Source organism: Orcinus orca, chromosome 13 (genome assembly GCF_937001465.1).
Source record: "Orcinus orca chromosome 13, mOrcOrc1.1, whole genome shotgun sequence".
Lineage (NCBI taxonomy): Eukaryota > Metazoa > Chordata > Mammalia > Artiodactyla > Delphinidae > Orcinus > Orcinus orca.
In genome coordinates, this window is record NC_064571.1 from 83,238,215 (window position 1) to 83,262,978 (window position 24,764).

The 24,764-nt window shown below is 50.4% G+C and overlaps 1 protein-coding gene across 3 annotated transcripts in view; it reads right to left on the reverse strand.

Annotated features, from left to right (window-relative positions):
• The window catches only part of LPIN1 (lipin 1), a 123,011-nt gene that overhangs the window by 17,845 nt on the left and 80,402 nt on the right, over window positions 1–24,764 (reverse strand). For all 3 annotated transcript variants that reach the window (XM_049695742.1, XM_049695741.1, XM_049695740.1), the window contains 11 exons: window positions 21,712–21,841; window positions 20,052–20,367; window positions 18,872–18,965; window positions 18,022–18,212; window positions 16,900–16,993; window positions 16,048–16,117; window positions 12,868–12,960; window positions 9,734–9,813; window positions 3,956–4,082; window positions 2,552–2,700; window positions 2,104–2,190 (listed from right to left, as the gene is read on the reverse strand). In XM_049695742.1, coding sequence (XP_049551699.1) covers window positions 2,104–2,190; window positions 2,552–2,700; window positions 3,956–4,082; window positions 9,734–9,813; window positions 12,868–12,960; window positions 16,048–16,117; window positions 16,900–16,993; window positions 18,022–18,212; window positions 18,872–18,965; window positions 20,052–20,367; window positions 21,712–21,841 — 1,431 coding nt within the window. The remainder of the gene's footprint in view (window positions 1–2,103; window positions 2,191–2,551; window positions 2,701–3,955; window positions 4,083–9,733; window positions 9,814–12,867; window positions 12,961–16,047; window positions 16,118–16,899; window positions 16,994–18,021; window positions 18,213–18,871; window positions 18,966–20,051; window positions 20,368–21,711; window positions 21,842–24,764) is intronic.

The window sequence follows — 24,764 nt, forward strand, 5'->3', positions numbered from 1 at the left end:
ATGCTAAGGAGGCTGCCCTTGCTCCTGTACAGAGCCCCTGAAGGCGACAGTCGAGCTGGGGGACGGCCAGGACATCACTGGTCTAACCGTCCGGGTGCCACTGAGGACACACGTCAAACTCAGTGAACAAGTTAAGTGTCAAGCTCCTTCCTTTCGACCAAAATGAAAACACAACAAGCGCTCTGTGATTCTCAGGTCCTCACCCACAGCCCGGACTCATTCTAAATCAATCAACCGAACCAAAACAACGACCAGGCATTCTTTGGTAAGCTACGCAACTTTATTTTTCAAGAAGATACCTTTTCTAGGAAAACCCAAGAGAGACACAAATCAAAACCAAAAAAAAAAAAAAAAACCGGCAAAACACAGTGCCTTTTTTTTTTTAACCTTACAGTAAGAACAGGAATAGCTTTATGTTCCCAAACCCAAAATGAATGAGGCTGTGAACTACTCTGTATCCTGACCCACAGGGGTTTCTTTCGACTAAAAATAGAGCCAGTTTTCAGTGTGAGGCCAGTCAAGGCAGCTCATCACTGCATTAATCCTTCGAGGCAAAGAGTTGGCCGTGCGGAGGTGGCGGGGAAGGCCCTGAACACACCGCCTACAGGAGGGAGGCCGGGAGAACCTCTCAGGGGGCAGCTCGGGAATATCGACCAAACCTTTCCGTGTGCTTAGCCTTCCACCGGCAATTCTGCTTCTGAGAATCCACCTTACAGCGGCCCTTGTGTAAGCGTCGTACCTCCTCTACTTATCTGTCCGCTCGCTGTACATAATAAGGACTTTCTGTAAATGCTTATTGCATCACTATTGGAAAGAGTGAAAAACTGGAAACGCCCTATCGTGTTCACCAACAGGACTAGTTAAATGCAGGATGGTTTATCCACAGCGTGGAATTTTGTACTGCAGTTAAGAAGAACGAGGTAAACCTCACACATAATGAAACAGAAGGATCTTTCATTAAATAATGTGCACGTGGGGCGGGGGAGCATGTAAATGAATTTTCAGTATACACGGAACCAAACCGGTCACGGTGGTTCCGCTGGTAGCGAACGTATAATACTCGTAGCCGATAACTTACAGCTTATCGGTAAGGCGGGAGAAAGATGTGACCTTTGTACTTTTATATTTCTCTCGTTTTTCTTATTTATTTTTTTCGAAGCATGTATTACTTTTAACATTTCTTAAGGAAGACATCCAGAAAAGGAAAGTCAAATCAATGAGCTGGGCATCTAAGAAGTGAGAAGCTTTGAATCCACCAGGAGGAAAGGTCCTCCCAGGCACCTCGTGCCCCACCAACCCGAAGCGTGAGGTCCAGCAGGCCAGAGACCATGTCTGCACCTCCCGGCTGTAACTACCTGGAGGACAGAGAGGTTTCACTTACGTGGGAGACTCTAGTCCACAGAGAGATGGAGACAGTGGGACCAAGCACCTGCTGGTGGTGGTGCAGGGATGGGGACCCCAAGGGCTCTGAGCCCTGGAGACGAACCAGAGCAGAAGTACTGCACTTGGAGCTATAGGTCGACCAGGGTTTCAGTGAGTTCTGCCTCTTAGCAGCTACGGGAATTTGGACAAATTGTTTTAACCCTCTAAACCTAGAAATGATATTACTTGCTTCTCAGAACTACTGTAAGAGTTAAGTGAAGTGACAGATGTACCCGACACACGAGAGCAACTCAAATCTTCCCTCCCACACTGACGTCTCAGGTACGGCCCCTCAGCAGAGCACTCCCCGGACCAAGTGGGCAAGGTGTGCACTGCTGGCTGGCCCACAAAACCTGCTTGGAATCTGGACCTTTTCAGCCTAAAATAACTCCCTTGGTCTACATCAGAGACTACCATGTCCTCACCCGACTATCTGTGCCATTCCTCAGTATGAACTGAACCTCAAGCCCTCCCCTAAGGCTGCCACCGCCTTCCTCCTCTGTCAGTTTGCAATTCCCCGGCCACTTCCTCTCTTGCCTTTTGGTACTGAATTCAGATCTGGAGTTGGCGGGAGTCACCATGCGCTCACCCTCCCTGGCCGAGGGGCACCCGTCTGTAAGTCAGCCCGTCGGCAAAGGTTCCGTGTGCGGATTTGCCGCAAGCACTTCGCTGGGTACTTACTGGCTCACTTTATGGTACAACTTGGCGATGCCCTGGTGGGTCCAATCCTTCCCAAGGGTGGGCAAAATGTGGCCAAGAGTATCTGATCTAAATAAAAACAGAGACAGGAAAAATAAAGTTAAAAGGGCATCGCAAAAGGGGAAAAAAAAAAAAGTCATTCTGACTCATCACACCAAATGCCTCATTAAAAAATGCAAATGGGATGCACGACTTGCTCTCTGGACGGAAACCCCGAAACTGAGCAACAAAGCCAAGGAGCCACCGCCCCAGAGGGAAGCGACCCCCAATCCCCCACTGCAGCTGTTTAAATCAAGGAGCTATGGCTCCACGGGCGGCACCGACCGCCCCAGAAACTGAGCTGCATGAGCTGCACGACGCCCCGGAAAGAGGAAATGACACGCTGGCTCCAGGCCCCGGGGTCCCACGGCCCCGAGTCGGCGGGACCCACCTAGTGATGGTTCCGTCGATGTCAGAGATGATAACCTTATCATCCCAGTTCCACAAGTAGATGGTGCCTTCGCAGCGGCACGTGCCCTGGTACTGCGTGGTGACGCTGAAGACCACGTCGTTGGGTCCGTTCTTCAACTTCAGGCTTTTCTGAAAGATATGCATTCTGTGTCTGCTGGAGGGCGAGGCTCAGAGAGAGGGATATTTGGTTTCTGTTCCACGAGAAACCGGATCCGGATTTTATTTTTTTCAAAGCACCACCCTAGGCCACCGTACAGTTCTTTTCCTGTCTTGCTCTCGAGGAGGACTGGTCTTTCCAGGACTTGGGCAACCTGAACCCCAGGCCCCCTCGCAGGCCCCAGCATAGTGCAGCTCACCCTCACCCACGCCCCCTGGGGTTTGTAAGTGACGGGCTCTGAGGGTCGCCGCAGGAAATCACAACTTCAGACTGGGATGCGTTTACTAGGTCACGGCTGAGTACAAAGGGCCACGGCCAGGGAGACGAATCTAAGTCAAGGGTGAAAATACGTTCCCCGAACCAGCCACGAGTACTAGTTAATACACAGACACAAACTGGAAGAAAGCAGTCGTCTCAGTTATCAGGTACATCTCATATCCAGAAGCCCAGAAGCTAGACCCCAGGAAATCACACCAGATTCTGAAGGCAGAATCCCCTCTCAGTGGTTCTGAATCTCGGCACCGGGGCCCTCAAGTGCAAGCCAGCTGGGGGCAGGAGTCCAGGTCACCCCCAGCGGCGCAGGGTGTCAGGCCTGACCGTTCTCTTTTCCCATCAGACACCATCACAACTAAGGCTGGCCCCCACGAACTCCTAGGAGAGCAGCAGAGCGCAGATACCTGCTCGCTGTCTGCTCCTGGGAAACAGGGTCCAGGGATTAAAACTGGTGCCACGGCCACAGAGCAGAGGACGCTGTGACCAGGATGGCCCCCTGCTACCGGAAGCTCTCTGAATCCCATTCCAAGTCCTCCTTTTCCCCCAATTCAGGAGATGTGGTTGACTTAACAAACATCTCTGGAAAAGTGGAAACAGCCCTGCGAGATCTGGGCTCTCAGGCATTCACAGCTCAGGATAAATTCACGCCTTCAGGCCGCCCTCCGCCAACACTTGCGGACAGGAGCCTCCCGGGCAGCGGCAGGGCCGGCACAGGGGAAGTGATGCTTTGGAGCCAGCCTGGACAGGAGCTGCCGTGGGGCGCGAACCGGAGGCACCAAAAGGGGGATGTGAGGTCGCGGGGGGGCGGCAGGCAGTTGGATAGAGAAGGTGCCAGAGCTGAAGCCGGAGCCAGAGCACGGGAGGGACGCCCAGATCATTGAACCCACCGAGTCCAGGTGGCCGTGGCTGGGCCAGTGCCCGCAGCGTGGTGGCGGGGGAGGACAGGACACTCACCAGCTGCTCTGACGTGAGGCGCAGGGTCTTCTTGTAGCCAACGCTGGACAGCAGGGGGGGGCGGCTCGTGCTGGGCAGCCTGGCGGACGCGTGCTCCTCCTCACTGGAGGATGACTCATGCTTTATTCTGGAACACACAGTGGTGTAACTGCCAATTAGGAAGTACATCTGGGTAGCCATTAAAAATGCATCAGGCCAGGCTTCCCTGGTGGCGCAGTGGTTGAGAGTCCGCCTGCCGATGCAGGGGACACGGGTTCGTGCCCCGGTCCGGGAGGATCCCACATGCCATGGAGCGGCTGGGCCCGTGAGCCATGGCCGCTGAACCTGCGCGTCCGGAGCCTGTGCTCCGCAACGGGAGAGGCCACAACAGTGAGAGGCCCGCGTACCGCAAAAAAAAAAAAAAAAAAAAAAAAATGCATCAGGCCAGACTCGATGACGGAGCCCATCGGGTGTCTCCCGGTGCCGTCTCTGGGTGGTCACTGACCAGATGCCATCACTAACGCCATCCATGCGGCTCCTGCATTATTCATCCGGGACTGCCTCTCCTCATTCACCCTGTCATCATCACTCTGCTTTAAACCAGGAGGCTCCCGTCCTGGTCAGCGGGCTCAAGCTCCCTCCTGGCCTTGGAGGATGCTCACATTCCCTCTCTTGCCGTGTCCCAGGCTGCTGGCCAAGCACCGGAGCACAAATTTCCTACACGTCCAAGCTGACCAGTTCCCGGTACACACCGCTCCAAATGCGCAATCCCAGGTAACGAGGCCACTCTAGGCCTCACGAACAGGTGCCGGGGGAGCCAAGAAAGGCCCCCCGATGCTCCCCTGGACTCCTGCCCCAGGATCCAGAGCCGTACCTTATTCACCTGCACAGGATCCAGCGCTCCGAGCGCTTCTGGACTTCTCCACGTGGTCGGGGCTGGGAGGTGCGGGTGGGAAGCAGGCTCATTTTCTTTAAATAGCTCAGATAAGGCATGTCAGCAATTAGCTGTCCCCTGGATTCAAATCCTGCTATGGCATAGTCCCCAACCCAGCAGTACCAGACCTGCTTCCCAGGACCATTTTCTTTGAAAATGCCGTTAACGCCCTACAAAGTGCTTTGTAGACGTTTGTTAGGCTAAATGGAGAAAGCTAGGCAGCCCCAGAGCAGGCCCCGCCCGGCTCCCGGGATGCATGCTTCCCCCCCGGCCCCCCCCGCCCCCCCCCCCCCCCCCCGCCGCCAAGCTTCTGGCTCAGCGCATCCCTTTATGCAAGACAGGCACACGGGGCTCCATCTTAGCTTTGCATCTCAGTGAACTCCTGCCCCCTCGCCCTCCCCTCCCTTCTACCAGGAAATGATTGGGTATTTCCTCTGCAGCCTGTTGCTTTCTTGCCCCATGTGCTCGTTCCAGAAGCAGCTCCTACAATCCGATACTGCCCCGCACTAGGACAGACAAGAGGGAAGACCCCATTACACGGCACCCCGCTTCTGTGTTCTTTCTACTGGCTCCTTCCATGTCCAGAATGAGCCGCCCCTCCCCAGGCCCCTGCTCCCGGGGCCCTACGAGGGGCAGCCTGTGGGCTGCGGGCTGGTGGACTGGAGCTCATGCCACCGATGCCTCTAGGCACCATGCCAGGCGTGGAGGATACAGCAAGCGGCCTGGCCCCTGCGCTCCCCGGGGCTTTCTGTCTGAACAATCACAACAGAGCTGGACAAGTGCTACACTAAGAAGGCAGAGGACATCTGAGAGCAGCCGGACGAGGGGTCCAAGAGCTACACAGAACAAGCTGGGCTGGAGTCACAGACTTGCCCATCAGGGGGACACAGCCCTGGTGAACGAGCCGTGGGGACAGGTGACTATGTCCACGGAGAAGGAGCACGTAGCCTAGAATCCCGGTTGGTCCATGGCAGGGTTAAGCTACAACTGGATGAATGAATCTACACCTGTGACGCTGGGGGCCGGTTCTAGGTAGAGTGGAGACCTGAGAAGCCCGGGTTTGAACCCCAGGAACTTCAGGCTGTGTTATCCTGCTCAGACTATTTTCTTTCAGACTAGATCTCCTCATCTTAAAGTGCAGGGGAGCAAACGGCATCCCACCGACCAAGAGATCCCGGAGGTTGGCAGGTACGAGACAGAAAGAAGTGGACCGGGAAACAGGCGTCCCAGGAAAGGCCTCACAACCTCAGGATTCCTCTCTGGGCCTCAGTGGCTCATCTGTAAAACGACACAGAAGTCCCTTCCCCTTCCGACCTCTGCCGATCCTACAAACAATGCTGATCCTTTTCAACCAACGACCTAGAGGCTGGTTTTCAGACAGACGGGTACACGTGGTCCTGGCGCCAAGCGGCCTGACCAGTGCCTGGGTGGGAACCCAGGAGATGAAGCTACAGGCCCCTCATTGAATTGGAAGATGTTTACGTTCCACGCAAACAGTTTGGTGGGAAATGAGATCCAAATGTGAACTGAAGCTCTCAGTGGCAACAGATTGATGTGAGCCTCTGCTGGTGGGATGCGGAAGCAAGGCAGAAGAGCTCTTATCTCCATCTGCTGCTTTAAAACAAAACCCAAAACGCCTAGATCGGTGCGGCATGCCACGTTTGAGGGAGCGCGGAAAGGAAAACACAGATACGGAAACTGCCATGGGAGCTGTACACCTCAGCTGGCGGTGCCGGCTTAGGGCGAGGGCACGGTCATCTGTGGACCTGGCCACCCCCTTCCCCAGTCCTGCAACAGTCCTTAACATCACTGGCTTCGCGGCGTCTGCAAGGAGCGACAGAACGAAACAAAAGGGCTCATCTCACTCGAGTGTCTGTCTTCCGCCAAGGAGCTGTGAACAACACTGAAGTTCGCACTTGTCAGTGTGCAGTTTTTGATGGTATTTTAATGACTTGCATGGTGACAAGCTGTTTGCTCAATTATGAGACTTCAGGGACTGTTCTGTCAATCACAAGTCTGTCAATTAGGAAAGCACTCCGACACTTTTTTTCAGTCAACTGCATGAATCTAATTAGGGGACTAGGATGCCAGTAAAAATGAAAAGATGTACACTGCTCAGGAGACTTTACACGAAGACTTTTCAGAGCCTCAAATCCTTTTCGCAAGAGTCAATTCTTCGTGTTTCAGGTTTCGTAAAAAAAATGTAGCCTGACTGACTAACTCAGAGTGGCCAACAGTCAAACTCTTTCTATCTAAGAGGGCAGAGCGTTTCTGTCAACATCTGAATAGGAGCGTATCAGATACTAAGAAAATCCGAAGCGCTTCAGATGGACTGTGTCAGCCGATGTTCCAGCTCAGGAAGAGCTGCAGGAGCGCCCTGCTGCCTCCTCCACCCTCGGCCCACCGGGCGGCCTCCGGGAGCGGTCATGCGGCTGGAAAGGAGAAGAACACACAGCCCGTACCAGCCACCGTCGTGTTCTGTCCCTTTTAAACCTCTCTGAGCCCCTGGCCAGCCTTCCCCAGGTCTCAGACTGGCATATCACAGGCCGGATTTGGCGGACATCCTGCATTTGGCCCATATTGTGGAGTATAATTTTAAACACTTGCAACCGCATGGTTAAGATGAGCCTGTGTCTTCCAGGCCACCACAGAGACACCCACCCTCCTGACCACAGGCACAGCCCATGTGGCCTTGTTGGGTTTTACGTTCTGCACCTCCTTTCTCATGAGGCTGCCGTGAGGATTAGATGAGCCAACACCTGCGGTGTGGGTGTCAGTCTTGTGCCCATTTCACAGATGAAGGAGGAAACACCGAGGGGCTGATGAATTCGCCAAAGATCATAGAGAAGAGTGACAAAGTCCCAGCTCGTGCTGCCTCTTCTGCTTGGAAATTACTGCAGGACACAGAGGGTCTCAAAAAGAGCCCCAGGAGAGCAGGGTATTTCCAGTGCAGCCAAACTGCTGGTTTCAACTGCTCAGGACAGAAGGGTGGCATCTTTGCTTGTGTCTCCCTCCCTGGTTGCTCTGGGAATGGACAGCACGCTAGTTCCTTCCCTCAGATACGGAAAGGAGTTTACCCAAAGCCAGGACTCCAAGCCGGATCTGCCTGACTCCAAAGTCTGCCGTGTACATCCTGCTGCTTCAAACACCTACTTACCGAAAACCCACTGCCTTCTATCCTAGCGGCCTCCTACACCCCCTCAGGACCGCGCATTTTTAGCCCGGGCTCCACCTGCCTTCTCCCCTCCAAGCTCACTCAAGGTACACTCAAAATTCCAGGTCGGGAAGGTATCCAGAAAACCGTGCTGGAAAGCCCCTCCCCAGAGAATGAGCCAGAGATGGAGGGTGAAGATTGGAAAAGAAACACACAAGCTCTTCAACCCTGCTCCCTTGTCCAGGGCAGACCGGCAGGGGGTCAGGTGGGAAGGAACAGCGCCAGGGCACCAGCAGAGCGAACAGAAAGGGTGTCCTGTGATAGCATCCCAGCCGAGAGCCGGTCCTGCCATGCAGTTTTATCAGGTCCTGCACACTCTTCTCCACAGAGGACAAGAAAGAAATCAGACTGTTTCCTACGTGACACCTACATGAGTTTCTATTTCCAACAATGAGTTCTAGAAATAAAATAGTTTAAGATACAGAGCTCTGGCCAGGAATCCAAGGACTTGAAATCTAAGCCGCCTCCCCTAGGAAACAACAATATACTGGAAAAATCTCATCGGTTCAGTAATAGCACATTGAAGACATGCCTGCTCTGGGTCAGCCACTGGCTTGGCCTCTAAGCTATAAAGAGGATAGAGGGCTTCCCTGGTGGCGCAGTGTTGAGAATCTGCCTGCCAGTGCAGGGGACATGGGTTCAAGCCCCGGTCTGGGAGGAACCCACATGCTGCGGAGCAACTAGGCCCATGAGCCACAACTGCTGAGCCTGCACGTCTGGAGCCTGTGCTCCGCAACAAGAGAGGCCGCGACAGTGAGAGGCCCGCGCACCGCGATGAAGAGCGGGCCCCACTCGCTGCAACTAGAGAAAGCCCTCACACAGAAACGAAGACCCAACACAGCCATAAGTAAATAAATAAATAAATTAAAAAATAATAATAATAAAAGGATAGAGATATGCATCTTGCCCTCAAGGAACATGTTAGCATCTTCTGCCTGCTAAATAAGAAACGCAACCCTGGGTTTCTCAAGCACAGGAATACCAGAAGGGTGAGGTCATATGTAAAAGGTGTTATACAAGCTCGGATCACTCAGCGTCAATATGCAGTAACACCGTCGAATTAGAGGGCGACGGCATGGCCCTCACAGTAGTTACCCTCAAATCCCGTACAAGTAGGTTACCCTGAAGACAAAACACGACTCATACGGTCCGTATTATCAAACTCTAAGGGCTCCTGTACCAAGTTAACATGAATCCCTATCAATACTTAGGAAAGTATCAATGTAGGTCCTGGTAAGTGTTTCAACTCCAGAGAAAGGCAAGTTCCTTCAGAAGGGCAACTTGTTTTCATGCCCGTTAACACCGCTGTTCAACCTCATCATCATTATTTACCACCACTGCTCCCACCTTCTGTAAACGGAGGGCTAGCACATGCCAAGAGCACGAGGGGTGCTCGTTACGTCGTCTCATGCACGCCTCACGTTTACTTTGGAAATTCGGTATCTGAGGAGTAAGCGCTTCCATCTGATTCTTGGGAACAACCATTTGAGTAAATTGCTCCAGGTCATTGAGTAAAGGACAGAGCCAGGTCTGCAACCCAGGTCCGTCCGGGTCCAAGGCCCGGGCTATTCGGTGAACGCTGTCAGCATCTGTGCCTTGACCGTAGACACGGAAAGGAGCCGCAACGCCCCAAGGTGACTTGGCACTGTACCTGGTGGCCATGCCCAGCTGTGACGGCTGCTCCCCAGTGCTGTGGCTCTTTCCTGCTAGGCACTGCTCTGGCTTACTTTCCTGGAGAAGAAGAAGACAAAGAATCATGAACACACCAAAGGGAAACCACCTACACAACCACTGGCGCTCTGTGACGGGCTCCTCAAAGTCCAGAGCAGGGCCCCGGTGCCCTCCCCAACGGCAACGCCCCCACAGGGATGGTGGGTCCTAGTTACTCCTTTGCTTAGCCGTCTACAATTAAGCTGAGAAGTATTTTTGACAAAAATAAGTCTGTTTTCCATAAGTATTCTTGGCACCAAACCAAACTTCATAATCACTGTAGCTTATGCAAATGCTCTATCAAGGGCTGCTTGGATACGCGAGGGCTTTCAAAATATTTTCTTATAATTGCTGATAGAAATGCCTGAAAATATTTTCACACCATATTTTGCCTGAGAAAAACATGGGCGCATTCTCTTTCTCAATACCGCATGCTCTTAATAGAAGATGCTCCTTTGATGTACTGGAAAGAGCTTTGGAATTCTAAGAGCTCTGGGCTCAGTCCTGCTTCCCTGGCTTAGGAACCTTGGGCAAGTCATGCAACCTTCTGGAGCCTCGTTTCCTCACCAGCAACACAGGGATGATGACATGCCTCTCCTAGTGCTGCCATGGGGACCACAGAGATGCTGCAAATAAGCACAGAGCCTGGCCCACAGCAGGCAAGGGAGGAGGAGAACATCCACGAGCCCCACAGACGTCACAGGAAGTCATCACAGGCCAGACACGTGTGTCAAAGGCCACAGAATTTACAAATTTCACGATCTGTGGTCATTTGGTCAGGGGGTAGAGATTGATGTTTTCAATATGAATAAAGAAAATGAGTGATAGAAACTGTGTAACAGGGTGATGAGCTTAACATTTGATGGGGACAAGCTATTTTCAAATATTCTTTAGCTTTTTATAAGCATGCAAATAATTGATGTGAGAACAGGCCCAGTAATGTTTAATTTATCTGTTGAGGCAGGTAACTTAGCCGCCACTATTAACAATTCTTTATTAGACCAGCACAAAAATGTGTATCTATCTGAAATATATTTCAGGTTTTTAAGAGATTTCATAACTCTTCCTTATTGCATGCCGTATTCTCCTCAGTTCCAACTAATGAAACTCTGGACACTCTGCAAAAATAGGTCTCTGAAGTAGCCTTCTTCTTAAATTCTCGAACATTCTGCTCTCCAGTAAGAGAATCAGAAAGGCCCCTTACGCCTTAAGTCTCCTAAAGTAAAGCGCGTGCTTGCTCCACCGTGTTTATACCCCTTGGAGATAATGGGACAGTCAGTAAAGCTCAGGTATGCCGACAGAAAATGCCCAAGAACAGTTTTATCTTGATGAAACCCTCCCAACAGACTCTTTCCCTTTGAACTAATGAAATAAACAAACTGAGTTCCTGGGATTTCTTTTCCTCTTATAATAACCAACTTGACTGCTGCCCTTGGGGTTTCTTCACACTAGATTCCAAAAGTACAATCAGCATTCCCTCAAGTATCTGCCGAACCCCTGCTCTGGGTCCCAAAACGGGTGCTCGGGAGACCCCAGGGATCCAAGCCACGAGCACGTGTGCTCTCTGCCTTCATGGAGTTTAGGGTCTGGAGGGGACATAGGGATGTTAATCAAATAGTCGTACTAATCGGGGTATAATTATAAACGATGAGAAAACCTGTGAAGGAAAAGTTCCCAGGCAGGGTTAGGAGAGCAGAGAACAGCAGACTAGACGAACCTGCCCAGAAAGGGCCATTTGAGATGCTAGTTAATTAAGCGAAGAAGGGTGACAGGGGTCCTAAGAACACTAGGCAGAGAAATAACACATGCAAGAGTCCTGGGGTAGAAGGTACTTTCAGCCAGGGACACCAAAGCACAGAGGGCAGGGGGAGAATGGCAAAGGGTGAGGCTCTACAGAGGCAGGGGCCAGGATACACAAGCCCTGCAGACCATGCTAGGGATACTGGTCTTAATTACAAGAGCGCTGGGAAACCACAGAAAGCTTTTAAGCAGGGAGAAATATAAATGGGGCCATTATACTACATAGACCAATGCCAACTGCAGAGAATGAGGAAGAAAGGGCAAGAATGGATACAGAAAGACCGTTTGGAAGCAATCCTCGGAGGGAAGGTGGCAGCCTTGAGTTGTGGGGTGTGGAGCTAGAGAGAAATGGAAAGCCTGAGCGATACTTTGGATGGTAAACTGACAGGAGGGGTGAGGGAAGAAGGAAGTGCTAGCCTGTGGGTGGACAGTGTGCCATTTGCTGACGGTGGTCCAACAAAGGAAGAACTCTAGAGAAAACCATCAGATCGATTTCAGAAATGACAAGTTTGAAGTACCTGAAGCGTCCACGTGGAGGTATCTGCCTAGCTGGCTATCTGATAAACGGACATGGAGTACAAAACGCCCTCCTTGTTAATAAAAATGGAGTCATCGCATGGGCGTGAATGAGGTTGCCTAGGGAAAAACAGGCAGTCGAAGCAGGAGAGAAGGCTCTAAGACAACCCTTGAGGACCCATTACAAAGGGGCTGAGCCAGGGGAGGAACAGCCCCTGAGGCGGGGGGAAGACCAGGCAGACACACTGGCACAGAAGCCAAGCAAAGAAAGTGCTTCCAGAAATAGGCTGAGAGGTTGGCAAAGATCTGAAACAAATTATAGGCATTTATAGAAACGGAAACCAAAGCCACCGAAGTGGAACGACTAATGGGAATTAGTCTAGGCTGTAAATCTACCTCGTTAAAACTGTTCTCACAAGCAACAGGAAGATATTTAACTTAAAAAAAAAAAATTTAAACATCACGTTGAATTTCTTCTTTTTACAGATGAAGACACATTTCAGAGCAGGAGTGACCCGACCACGGTCCCCAGGCTGAGAGGTAACAGAGCCAGGAGGTGACGGCAACTCTGCTCACCGCTCCGGGCCCTTCTCCACCCCCCCTCATTCTGTGCTGCCTTTGGGTACCCCGTGGCAGGCCTAACTCTTGCACACTCAGTGTGATGGCTTCTTTCACTGACACGCGCATGGAGACAAACCCTACTACCCGAACCCCAAATCCGCTGAGCTAAGCAGGGACACTCTTGTTTTTCAGACTCACCTCTTTGATTGTGCTGTTTCTTCCCCTCCATGAAAACCACCATCTTCCTCCCTTTCTGGGCATCTTATCCCTCATGATAGATTCCACCGTGGCCTGTTTTAAATGGATGGTAACATAAATAATGGAACCAAAAAAAGATCAACTTAGCACATTCAAACCAAAAGACACACACATGCAAATTAAAGTAAGATTTAAAAAAAAGAAAAAAATCAGAGAAAACACAACATACTATTTGTGAATTAAAAATTTTTGAGAAGCAAAACCTAATGGAGTCCAAAATTACATTAAGATAACTTAAGCATGAAGACTTAAGAAGATGTTAAAGGAATCAACAAACAACAAATAAAATACAACACAACAACAACAGAAAAAGAAAGCATTGAAAATCATTAGTGATTAGTCAGACCAGAGGTTTTCAAATTAAAGTGGTTTACTGATTAAGATATTGTTATTCTCAATAAGATGATTGTAAAATAAAAAATGAAATGATTAACATGAGGTACAGGGTAAACAGTCTTCCACAAAAGGTAAAACGCACAGGATCTTTTTAGCAAATGTAAGTTTCCAAATTGTGGCACACTGAGTATTAATAGATGCATCTGATTTAAAAGCTCAAGGATTAGAAAGAAAATTCATACTCTTGCCCTAAATAAATGCCAATGGAATAGGAGGAGATTAAATGTTAATTAATAATTTTCTTTATAAACCAACTGTACTTTAATAAAATAAATTTTTTTAAAATAATTATAATTTTCCACATATTTCCAAAGAACAAAATAGCCATCTTGAGGCTAATTCCAGGACCAAGGTAAATGTTATCTAATTTCCTTTCCTTGGTTTACAGAACTATCAGGTAGCTGATACCTCAGCTAGTAATGAAAGGAAGATTTAAGTCTTTCAACCGAACGAGTTGCAGGTAAGTGGAAAGAGAAATAATTCACATATTTAGCCTGACGTGTGCTTCTCTCTATCATTTAAAAATCCCTACCTGACACAAAAGAAAACCACAAAATACACCAAAAAGCAAACCATGCATACCCAATTCACGAATAGGACAATTCATGAAGATGTCAATTACCCTATTCCATCCATAAATATAACAAAACTCCAATTAAAAAAAACTAACAGGATTCTTTCCAAACCTAGACAAACTGATTCTAAAGTTCAATTATAAAACAAACAAACAAAACTCACCAAGAAAACTCAGACAGAATAGTAAGTAGGCATGAGCCTTCATAAAATTTATTTTATTAAAATACATTTAAAAACCATAGTATTTAAAAGAACGCAGTGCTGGGACATGAGTAAACATGTTGATGCAACAGAAGACAAAGTCCAGAGATAAATCTAAATTCACGGAGGAAGTAGTCATATGATAGAGTTGTAACTGCCTATCAGCGGGAGAAAGAGTTACCTAAGGAAAGGTATCGGGATAATTAGGTAGCTTTGACAGACCCTCTCGGTCGCTTCCCTGGGTGAATCATCCCGTTTCTTTCTTGCCCACATAGCCAACACTTTGCTCGAGAACCAGACTACACTGTACAGGATGTTCTGGGAAGGCAGGCTCACCTCCAGGGGAGGAACTTCGATGGGTCAGCACCACTTCGACTGGCCCTTCCACCGTGTTGCCAACAACTGGCTTGGAGGTGGTCATGTGACCAAGTTGTGGCCAATGAAATGTGAGAAGCCTGCCTCTATCCTTCCTATTTTGGATGCGGTTGTATGACGAGAGGATGGGTAAAACGGTCGTAAAGGGGAAGCCAAGGAAATCAAAGAAGCTCACCCAGACTCATCAAGCCTGAAACTACCAACCTCTAACATTCTTACTGTGGCAGATAATAAACCCCTATTATTTTAGGCACTTGTAGTCACTCTGTTTCTTGCAACCAAAGCGTCCTAATTCAATAACCAGCTGAAGAGAAAAAAAAAAAAAAACCAACTGATTTGGATCCTGACACCTCACTCATGACTCTCAAAATACCCAAGTGTGCTACAAAACCCAGCAGCCACAAAAGAAAACGGTGAAAAATTCTACATATAAAGATAAATTCTGTATTAGATAAACACCGAAAACAGAATGCAAAAAATTACTGACAACCTGTAGGAAGATTGAGAACGCCTACCACAAAGACTAATTTCTTTAAGTTCAGGAGGCATTTCTTTTTCTGTGAACTTTATCACTAAATATCTAGTGCATCGTTCTTTCTTCTTTTTGAGCTGTTCAGAGCTGAGACACGTAACATAAAAGTCTGTCCTGGGCCACGGATGCTATGCAGAAGATGCCGAGGACAAAACAAAACCCGCTCTGGAGAACATGCCCTCGGCCCCGTCCAACAAAGGATACTCACAGATAAAGCACCACCAAGGACGAGGTCACAGTCCCAAAGCACGCACACACACAACCACAAAGGAGCGAGCAGGGGCTCCACGAAGTCGGATTAGACCTTCAGGAACCTCAGAGATGAGAGTTCCGACAGACCACAACATCCACGGCAGCACAAAGCACTCGCTAAGCACATGAGGGAGGCAAGTGTGAGACGTGGCCTCTGCAGCAAAAAGAACGTAGCATCTGGTAGAAAGACTCAACGCCCGAAAACGGTCAATCCCAGGCGAGGCCCAGGGAGCCGGCAGGGGGAGGATGCGGGCACAGCGGGGCCGCGGCGGTGCGTCTGCCCCTCGCCCTGCCTCTTCCCTGCAGCCGCTCACCTGCGCTCAGGTGCAGCTACGAGCTGCCCAGAGCCCGCACCTGCTCCTACTCGGCCCATCGGCCCCAGACCCGCTTCCTGGCTGAGGGACGCCTGATGCTAACGGTGGCACCTGGCACCTGGTACAGCGCCTCCCTGCGCCCAACCCTGCTGCCTGCTCCCACCCTTTCTCCCCTCATCTCCCTTGGGCTCAGACGTCGGCCCGTCTGCTCTGCCTCCACCTGTGTCCCTGGCACGGCGGGTGCGGGGACAGGGGACTGGAGGGGGCAGGGCTCAGACCGGCACTGCCTTGATTGCGAGGACGGGGGAAGGACAGTCAAGGTGCAAGAGAGACCCTGACGTTTACACCCTTGGACTTCCAAACAGCACAGTGTAATTCACCTCGTGGTTTCTAAATTAAAAGCTAAGTTCCAACCGCCCACATTCATCTCGCCATCATTTTCCATGTCCCTTTCTGTCTCATGGTAAAGCTCACCTTTGGCAAAGGTTTCTGGAAGGCCTGCATCGCCAGGAGCAGAGGTGCCGCCGTCGTCCAGTTATAGTACCTGACACGAAACAACAAAAAAGATGTCAGAAGACCAAGGCTCAGACTGAAAACCTCATGTCCTGAGAAGCGGTCGTGGAAGGCTCTGGAACCCCAGCTGGGTCCTTAAAGAGCCCATGACTGTGGCCAGCACCCCGGCCCAGCCCCCCCCACATGCCCCGCCCTTGCAGGAGCCCCTCCTCCATCAAACCCACAGCGGCCACGGCCGTCTGGCACGACACACGGTGTGGCGGGCGACCAAGAGGCCAGCTGAGAGCAGCCCTCGCCCCCGCAGCGCATCAACCACCAAAGCGCTGGGGCGTTTCTTGCCACCTTTCAAGGAAAAGAAAACTAGGACCCTCAGTTAACACATAAACATCCATGGCTTCCTCTTGGAGAGAAAAGTTTGCCAACAGTCTGTAAAAACATGTGCACGCCCCTTGACCCTAGACAACGAAGCTTTCACGGGGTGTGTGCACAGTCTATCGTGCGACACCCGCGCATCATACGGGCCGAGCCCCACGGGCCAAGGTTGTGACATCACACCTCCCATCATGAAATCTCATGCAGGTGAGTGTAGACGCCCCGGGGTCCAGTTATGTCAACGCTCTCGCTATATGGTGACACAGCATTTTGCCAAGAGTGACACAGCATTTTGCCAAGAGTGAAGAGACAGCAGTAGACTTTTAACAGAGACTTAATTTCACATATTTCCAAGAGCTATCGTCCAGGTCTCTAGAGTTGAGAAACTGAAGCTGAAGCATTATCACACGACAGCTGAAATGACTTTCGGGAGGAACTTACTTATTCCCGATCTTCACCACAAGATTGGGGTCGTCAATGAGGGCAGGGTTGTCCACAAACTGCTGATATGACACGGCTTGTTCCAAAAACGCATCTGCGAAAGCAAGCATAGGGAAAACATAAGGAAAATTTGGTTCAAAAACCAGGCCTGTTTTTCAGTCGCTCATGTTCACAGGTATTTTGAGAGTTTATACATTCCAACTGTGCAGACAATCCTATAAAATCTATTTGCAAAGGGGGCTTCCGTTACTTTGGGGGCAGTGTCTGCACATAAATGGAGGGAGGTGGGGCGTTCGGAGGATGGGGGGCAGGCTGACCCTTAATCAGTGCACATGCGCTTACGCGGCAGCAGGCGCGTGGGACTATGGTAAACACACGTGTCTGCAGAAGCAGACGACCGGGGAGCAGGGCTCAAGGTCCGGCCACCCGGGTTTAAGTCACAGTCACTGGTGTGACTCAGTTCCCTCACGTGTAACGTGGGAATAGGAACCTCGCCTACCCCCTCGGTAGTCGTGAGGATGAACAAGTCACAAATGAAAGCACGGTGACCTGCCTAAGGCAGGTTGGGGGTGGGAAACACCCAGGGCCACCAGGGCCAGGAATCATCAGCTGGAATGGCTGACTGCATCGACTGGGGGTCTCAGGGCCACCTCACCACATAACTGGCGTAAGATGCTGGGACACCACTGTTATAAGTAGGGTGGGTGCCCCCTTCGGATGCAGCCGGGATGTGTCCCAGCACTTGCTCAGACATCCCTCCCTCCTCCGGCACTTCTGCACACTTGCAACGTACTGCGTTTTCCCCGTGTTGACGCTGCTGCCCTGGGACACCCCTTGCAGGACGGGCACACGCTGTGCTCTGCGAGCACACTTGACGACCCGTGACCCCAGTGGCTTTGCTGTCGCCTGGAGCCACGTGTGACCCACAGAACCCTGAGGTCAGCCAACTGCCAGGCAGCAACATTCGGGTCCTGAGCAACAGTGGGTCACGTGTGCTCCACTAACCGGGCCAGAGAACATCGCCCGTGACCTGAACGCATTCTAGGAGCCCAGGCTTCGAGCCGTTCCCAACAGCGGCCACCAGGGGGAGCTCTTGGCTTAAGCCCGGCTCCGGGACGGTACCTTTGGTGATCTCCCTGTTGTCGCTGAGGCCGCCGCACAGGGAGATGGCGATGGACGGCAGGTCCCTCAGGCTGTCCGAGGTGCTCTCCATGCCACTGTCAGCGCCAGAGCTGCCCACGGACTGCGGGGACTGGTTGGCTGAGCGGGCTCCGTTGTCGCTGGCGTGTTTTGTGAGCCCAGAAGGGTCTCCGCTGGAAGCAGAGTGGAACGGGCTGTGAGGTCTCACATGGGTATCAAGGGGCTCTGGCAATCAGAGGAGCCAATGATTTCATCCCAGGACAGACTTTCATTCAGGCACCATGACAAAGACAGACAAGCTCAGTGAACGACCTCAGGAGGGAAGACGGTCATTTTTGGCCTCTACGTCTCCCTGCACCCTCTCCCAGACACACTGACACCGACGGAAGAGAAAGCACGCTGTCCTAAGAGGCCACAGTCCTCTGCTACATGCTCCGAGGATCTGGCCCTCCCTGCAGATCACGGGAGAACTGAAGATGGGCCCCCAATGGCCACGGGGGACTCTCCCCTGGGGAGGGACAGGGCCACACAGCTGCCCGCTCTTGGCCACTGATTCGGGCTGCGGGCCACTGACCACTGCGACACCACCCTGGTGCCATCGGGGAGGTGGCCTCGTGCCTGCGTTCCCGCTCAGGTGCCACCCGGGGACACGCCCACCCACTCTCATCTCCACAGAGGGTCCACTGCTTTCACTGGTTTCTTCTCACAGTAAACCGTGAGCCTCCTGCGGCCTTTGCTCACTCACTTTCTAATCAAATGTAAGGAAAAGGCGGACTCCCGGATTAATATTCAGATTACAGAAACTGATACGAGGAATAAAAAGGATGGTTACTTTTTGGGAAAATACAGGGCAGCGACTTCAGGATCCATGTCTGTGAGGTCATCCAGGTAGACGCCGTCGGCACCAAGGTGTCTGCTCCGTTTGTCTGAAACAGCAAAGGGGTCAGATCAGAGCACCGTTCTCCAGAGACAACCTCATGGACTTCTGAGCATCTCCAGAAAGGGGACTTGAGCACAGTGTGCAGATGCTGCAAGAAACCCAAGAGCTAGAAGCCAGCGGCACAGCGTCGCCACCGAGGCCGACGGCCCAGGTTCGCATGCGGCTCCCACCCTCGCCAGCCGTGTGGCCTGGGCCGGTGGCCTAACTTCGCTGAGCCTCAGCTCCCCAGCTGGGAAGGACCTGAAGAGTACTAAGCACTCAATATACTGACATGATTACTATTGTTATTATTATTGGTATTAATGGCATGGGTTTTGTTGTTATTATTATTACTAAACAATAACGCTTTCGTTAAGCACTTCCCCATCAAGACTCTGAAGCACAGTACCCTAATGAGGGTACCATCGGCCCCTGGGCACCATGACTGCAGCCTTCCAGTTTACTTCTGCTGGAGAATTACGTCACTGGTTCATACAAACCTAGAACACTGCACAAAGCCACACGGCTAACAGACAGGCTTAACGTCATTCCTCCAGACAGGCAACCAGGTGGCCATTCAGCTATATGTAAGGAGCCCCCACTACGTGCCAACCACTATTCTAAGTACCACGGAAACAGGTAAACAGACCAAAAAGATTCTTGACCTTGTAGAGCACATATGTTCTAGTAGGGAAGTCAGGCAAAAAAAGAAACAAAGGATCATTTGAAATAGTGACACATAGTACGCAGAAATTAAAACAGGATAATGCACTAGAGAGAAACTAGGGGCAAGGGGAGAGGGGGCACAGATTAGCTTAGTCATCAGCGTCTTGTGCAGTCCCAGCGTGTGCTGGACCCCAGCACCCCTGACCTGCACAGGGCGGGGCTCACCACACCATCCCCGAGGCCTCCTTCAGGCCGGATTTTCTATGACTACATCCTGAGAACTCACATATTCAGCAAAAGGGTACGGACCGAACAGGAGAGATGTCCTGTTTCCACTCTGAAGCACCCCGAACTTTGGGGGGAAGAAGCTGTAGTTTGCCGAGCCCCAGGTTCGCAGGAGGGAGCTGGGAAGCGCCGGCATTCTCACCCTTTTTCCTAGAAGGCGAATCCGTCTTGCTGGCTGTGGGGGCAGCACTGGCGGAGAGGGCTTTGGACTCTTCAATCGTAGGCAACGGGGGCGCTGCAGCTCCTAAGGCCTCAACATCTTCTTCGTTCGCGAACTGAATCTCCGTCTGCGGCTTGTTCTGCTCCAACAGCGGCTGCACGGGAGACGCCCCAGCCAGTGTCGGTGACTGGTCACTAAACGCGTCTGAAGATTCACTGTGGATGGCTTGAAAGTGCATCTCATCACAGACTTCTCTACTGTTCAGCGGGCTGGACTCTTTCATCTTGTGTGCAGATGACTAGATCAAAGGGGCAGGGAGGGAGAGAGAAGGTCAGAGAGAAACTGAGTCACCAAAGAACAACCGGGCAGGCAAGGATCTCCAGAGCCATGCCCACACTTGGCAGGACACGGTGAAGCCTCGGAAGTCACCTGGTGATTCCGTACCTGCCAAAAGGTCTGGAAACCAAGGACAGTACTTCCAAAGTGAATGAACTTTCACAGAAAACATCAACTACCAAAGAGCAGTGAGTGAGATTAGCAACAGAACGCAAACGTCCAGCAGGAAAATGGGAAGTGTATTCACACCACAGGGCATTTGCAGTAATAAGAATAACAAGTGAATTACGATTACACCCAACAACATGATGAATCTTGCAAAACTAATCTCTGCTGTTAGAGTCAAGATTGGGTTTATCCTGGGGGTTTGGGGGGGAGGGCGGGCGGTCAGTTGGAACAGTAACTGCAAAGGGTTGGAGGGTTTCCAAGTTCTGATTTAGCCCCACTTCCTGGCCTGGGTGCAAGTCACGTGGACACGTTCACAGTGTGAAAATTTACTGATCTCAGCACTTAGGATCTGGGTATTTCTCTGCCCGTGTGTTATATTTCAACGAAGTCTACCCCCCCAAAACGTGAATGAACAAGGGCAGACTTGGTGGCTGGTTCACATGAGTGGGAAATTAGCATTTCTGTCTCTATCTCTCCAAGGAGTTTCCAGTTATGGAAAAGATTTATCCAAACAGAAACCGAAATGCCATTTGTGGGCCAGGAAGTGGGGAGAGGGTATGCATTTCTGTATCTGATCCCACAGCTTCGAACACAAATGGAAACAATGCAACAGCGGATCTGTGGCCGGAACTGTTTTGCCAGAAGAAGTGATGGGTTTGCACTTTCGTGCCGTTTCTCCAGCAACAAACGACGTGAATTTGTAAAGATGGTTGGCTGGGTCAGCACTACCACTTGTGGGCAGAGAAGTCATCATTTTCCGTGAAAGTTAAATAACCTAGAAAGCGAATTAACCCCCAACTCCAGCCGCAACAGACCTAGTCTCCAAAGAGCTGCCCTTCTTGAGTCATAATAGAAATGCTTTCCATCTTCACTCACTCACTCATTCATTTATTCATATCACAAAGATTTACTGGGGATACAAGAGGCCGTAGCATCTTCCAAGGATCTTACAATATTATTATTTTTTTTTAAAAAAAGCCCCAGCTTGCGATATAATAATATAATTCAAGGTTCTTGTAACACATTGGAATATGAAATAAAATTTCTTGAAAGAAAGAACTGTGCCCATTACATGTTTTTCCAAACTACCTTCGGTGCGTAGCAGAATTGAGCAGGCGGCGGGCGGGGGGGAACTTACCTTTGCGGCTTGGGGCAATTCTCCCCAAAGCCAGAGCATTTCTAGATTATCCTTTTGCATTGTCCTGTCCACAGACTTGCTGACCAATTCCGAATCACTTTTAGGTGTTGAAGGTCGGGAAACTGAAGGACTTAAGAAAACACAAATGCATGATTAAAGTGGGAAGGGAAACATTTAAAACTTGTTTTTGGCCCAGAATTCTAGGGTTCAGGAGAGCCCAGAAAAATGCACCCAACCCGCCACTGCCTTATGTCCACGGCTTCATGACTATCCCCTCTGTGGCCACCAGGGGTCGACAGAACACGCGCCAAGGGGGAAGGTGCTCCCAATTTGCATAGCCCTGTCCCAACCTGCCGCCAAATTCCAAGTAAGTAAGGATGAAAAGAAGGAGCATTTAAAAGGGCAAGTTGGAAAAAAGAGAGATGGAACGGGAAACTGATCATGGGCCAACTTTACCACAAATAACTCACTAACGTGGCAGGGACCTCCAAGCTGAGATTTTGCAAAAAATTATATCTTCCAAGAATACTTCAAAGATTCCTATTTGCTAAGCTCTTCCTGCAACAGCACATCATGATGCTTAATTCTCAGACCAGCTTTTAAGTGGCTGTAACTTGGGTTTGCCTCTCTGTGTTTTCTACATTTTCATTCCTGAGCCCTGAGCCGTCATACCTCTGTCCAAGCACAGAAACCATCACCTTATCTACAGAGTTCTCACAGCCTTCTAAGCAACAACCGGAGGAGAAGGAAGACCCATTTAATTATCTCTGGTCTTCCGTCTCCTGCACCGTTTCCTCTAAGATGACAGTTTTAAATGATGTGAGAAAGAAAGCCCCTGTAATTTTCCTTTTGCACCTTCTCTCACAGACCTCACACAGTCTCCCCTAAGTCACCTCTCATCCACGTGCTTGGTTTCATTTATCTGCTCGAGTTAGATGTCAGCTCCAAGGGAACAGAACTTTCCTGCCAGGACAAGGAGAGCCCGTGGAGGACACACAGCCATGTTTCAGACAAACAGGGACCCTGAATGGCTAAACTGCTCCTGGCTCTCTTTAGTCCAGCCATTCGGACAAACAGACTAAATGCTGCTTCTCGCCATCGTTTCATACTGAGGGGGACGCTGGCTGGTTCCTCCTCCCTGGGCGCCCGGTGCCCTCCACCCATGTCAACGGCACGTGGCAGCCCTCGGGCTCCGCTTGGCCAGTCTGCGTAGAGGAGGACCCTGAGATAGCATACCGTGGGCGTGTAAACGATGGGACACCTCTACACGCATGAGCGTGCATGCGTGCGTGCACACACACACACATACACACACACGCACTCGTGCCCATAAGGAAGGAGTCCCCCGAGAAGGAACGCTGGGCCCTCCAGATATCTGAGAGGTGAAGCGTTCATCACCTCCGATCTGTCTTGCTTCCTCTAGTTTCCTAAGTCTGCTTTTCTCCAAAGGGTCAGTGCTTTCCTGGCACCGAAGCGTCCAGAATTACACGTTCAGCATCAGTGACATGCGCAAATGGAGCGCTGTGGCCTCCAGAGAGGGGCCTTTGTGCCGACAACTGTGACCTGGGTCATTCTTTCTCCAGAGGCATCACGGGGGAAAATCTATCGTAACTGGCTTCCCACCCTCATCGGCGCTGCACCCAAACCTCAAATTATTTGTTTGAAAAGAACACAATTTATTTATATTTTGTTATAAATTCTCTGGAACAATACATCGTCTTACCCACTGCACAAAATGAAGTCAAGCCCTTTAGACTGGGCCTGCTCTGGAGACAGGTGTTGGCAAACGTTTTCTCTAAGACGCCAGGTAGCAAGAATTCCAAGCTTTGTGGGTTATGTGATCTTTGCAGCAACTACTCAATTCTGCCCGCGCGGTGCAAAGGCAGCCACAGACGACATATGGACAAACTGGCTGTGCCCCATAAAACTTTACAGAAACAGAGGGTGGGCCGGACTGGGGCCACGGGCTGTAGTTTACCAAACCCCACTCTAGAAGAATGCACACACTGAACACGGCTCTCTGTCACCCCGCTCAACTCCAGAATCCCTAACATTCTGATCCTGTGATAAAAGTTACAAGCCATACGGTTTCCATAGAGGCATGCAGGTGGGCAAATTCATATTCACAAAGGACCCGGCCCTGTGTGAGCCATAAGCCAGACGTGCCACCTCTCACATTCACTGTGCCACTACAGTAAACGCTGGCCCCCAGGCCGCACCAGCCTCTCGGAAGGATGCTGCACCCAAATACGTGAGCACAGTCGGCGCCGCTTATGGAGAGAATTCAGACAGACAGAAGATGAATGAGGAAAAAGACTCCCAATGCTGACTGTGATCGATGAGCAAGATGGTTCCAAAATTTCTAATACGATTACCAAATATTAGACTTTTAAGATAAGGGTTGTTCAAAAAAGTAAGCTTCAAGGTCACTGATTGATTTTCATAACGAATGCATTTATTAGCCGTAATAGTTTTCAGCATTTTTCCTGAAATCCCAATCAGGGACATCCGTTATAACTGCTCACAACTTAGCTGACCTCATTTGAAGGGGGCCTTTCTTCTGCACAGTAAGCTGTGAGTGAAGTACGTCCTGAGATTGGGTTCTTGAATCAAAAAGAAAAACAGTTTCCCAGGTAGAAATTAATCACAGCTTCTCTGTTCAGGTTTCTAAAGAAAACCCTGTAAGTCTACAAAGCACGCAGGTCAAAGCGTGGGCAACGTTGAGGGAATGGAGGCAGGATTCTAAGCCCTCTGCCTCAGATGAAGACTCTAACCTAGGATCCCAAACCTTCAAGCCCATCCTATGCTATTCTCCAAAATTCTATGCTACAAATGCTGTGGAAACATCTGATTATATTATGCAGAAAGTCTATAAGCTATTTTTTTTTAGGAATTTTTTTTTTTTTTGACGTAGACCATTTTAAAATCTTTACTGAATTTGTCACAATATTGCTTCTGTTTTATGTTTTGGTTTTCTGGCCATGAAGTGTGTGGGATCTTAGCTCCCCAACCAGGGACTGAACCCACACCCCCTGCCTTGGAAGGTGAAGTCT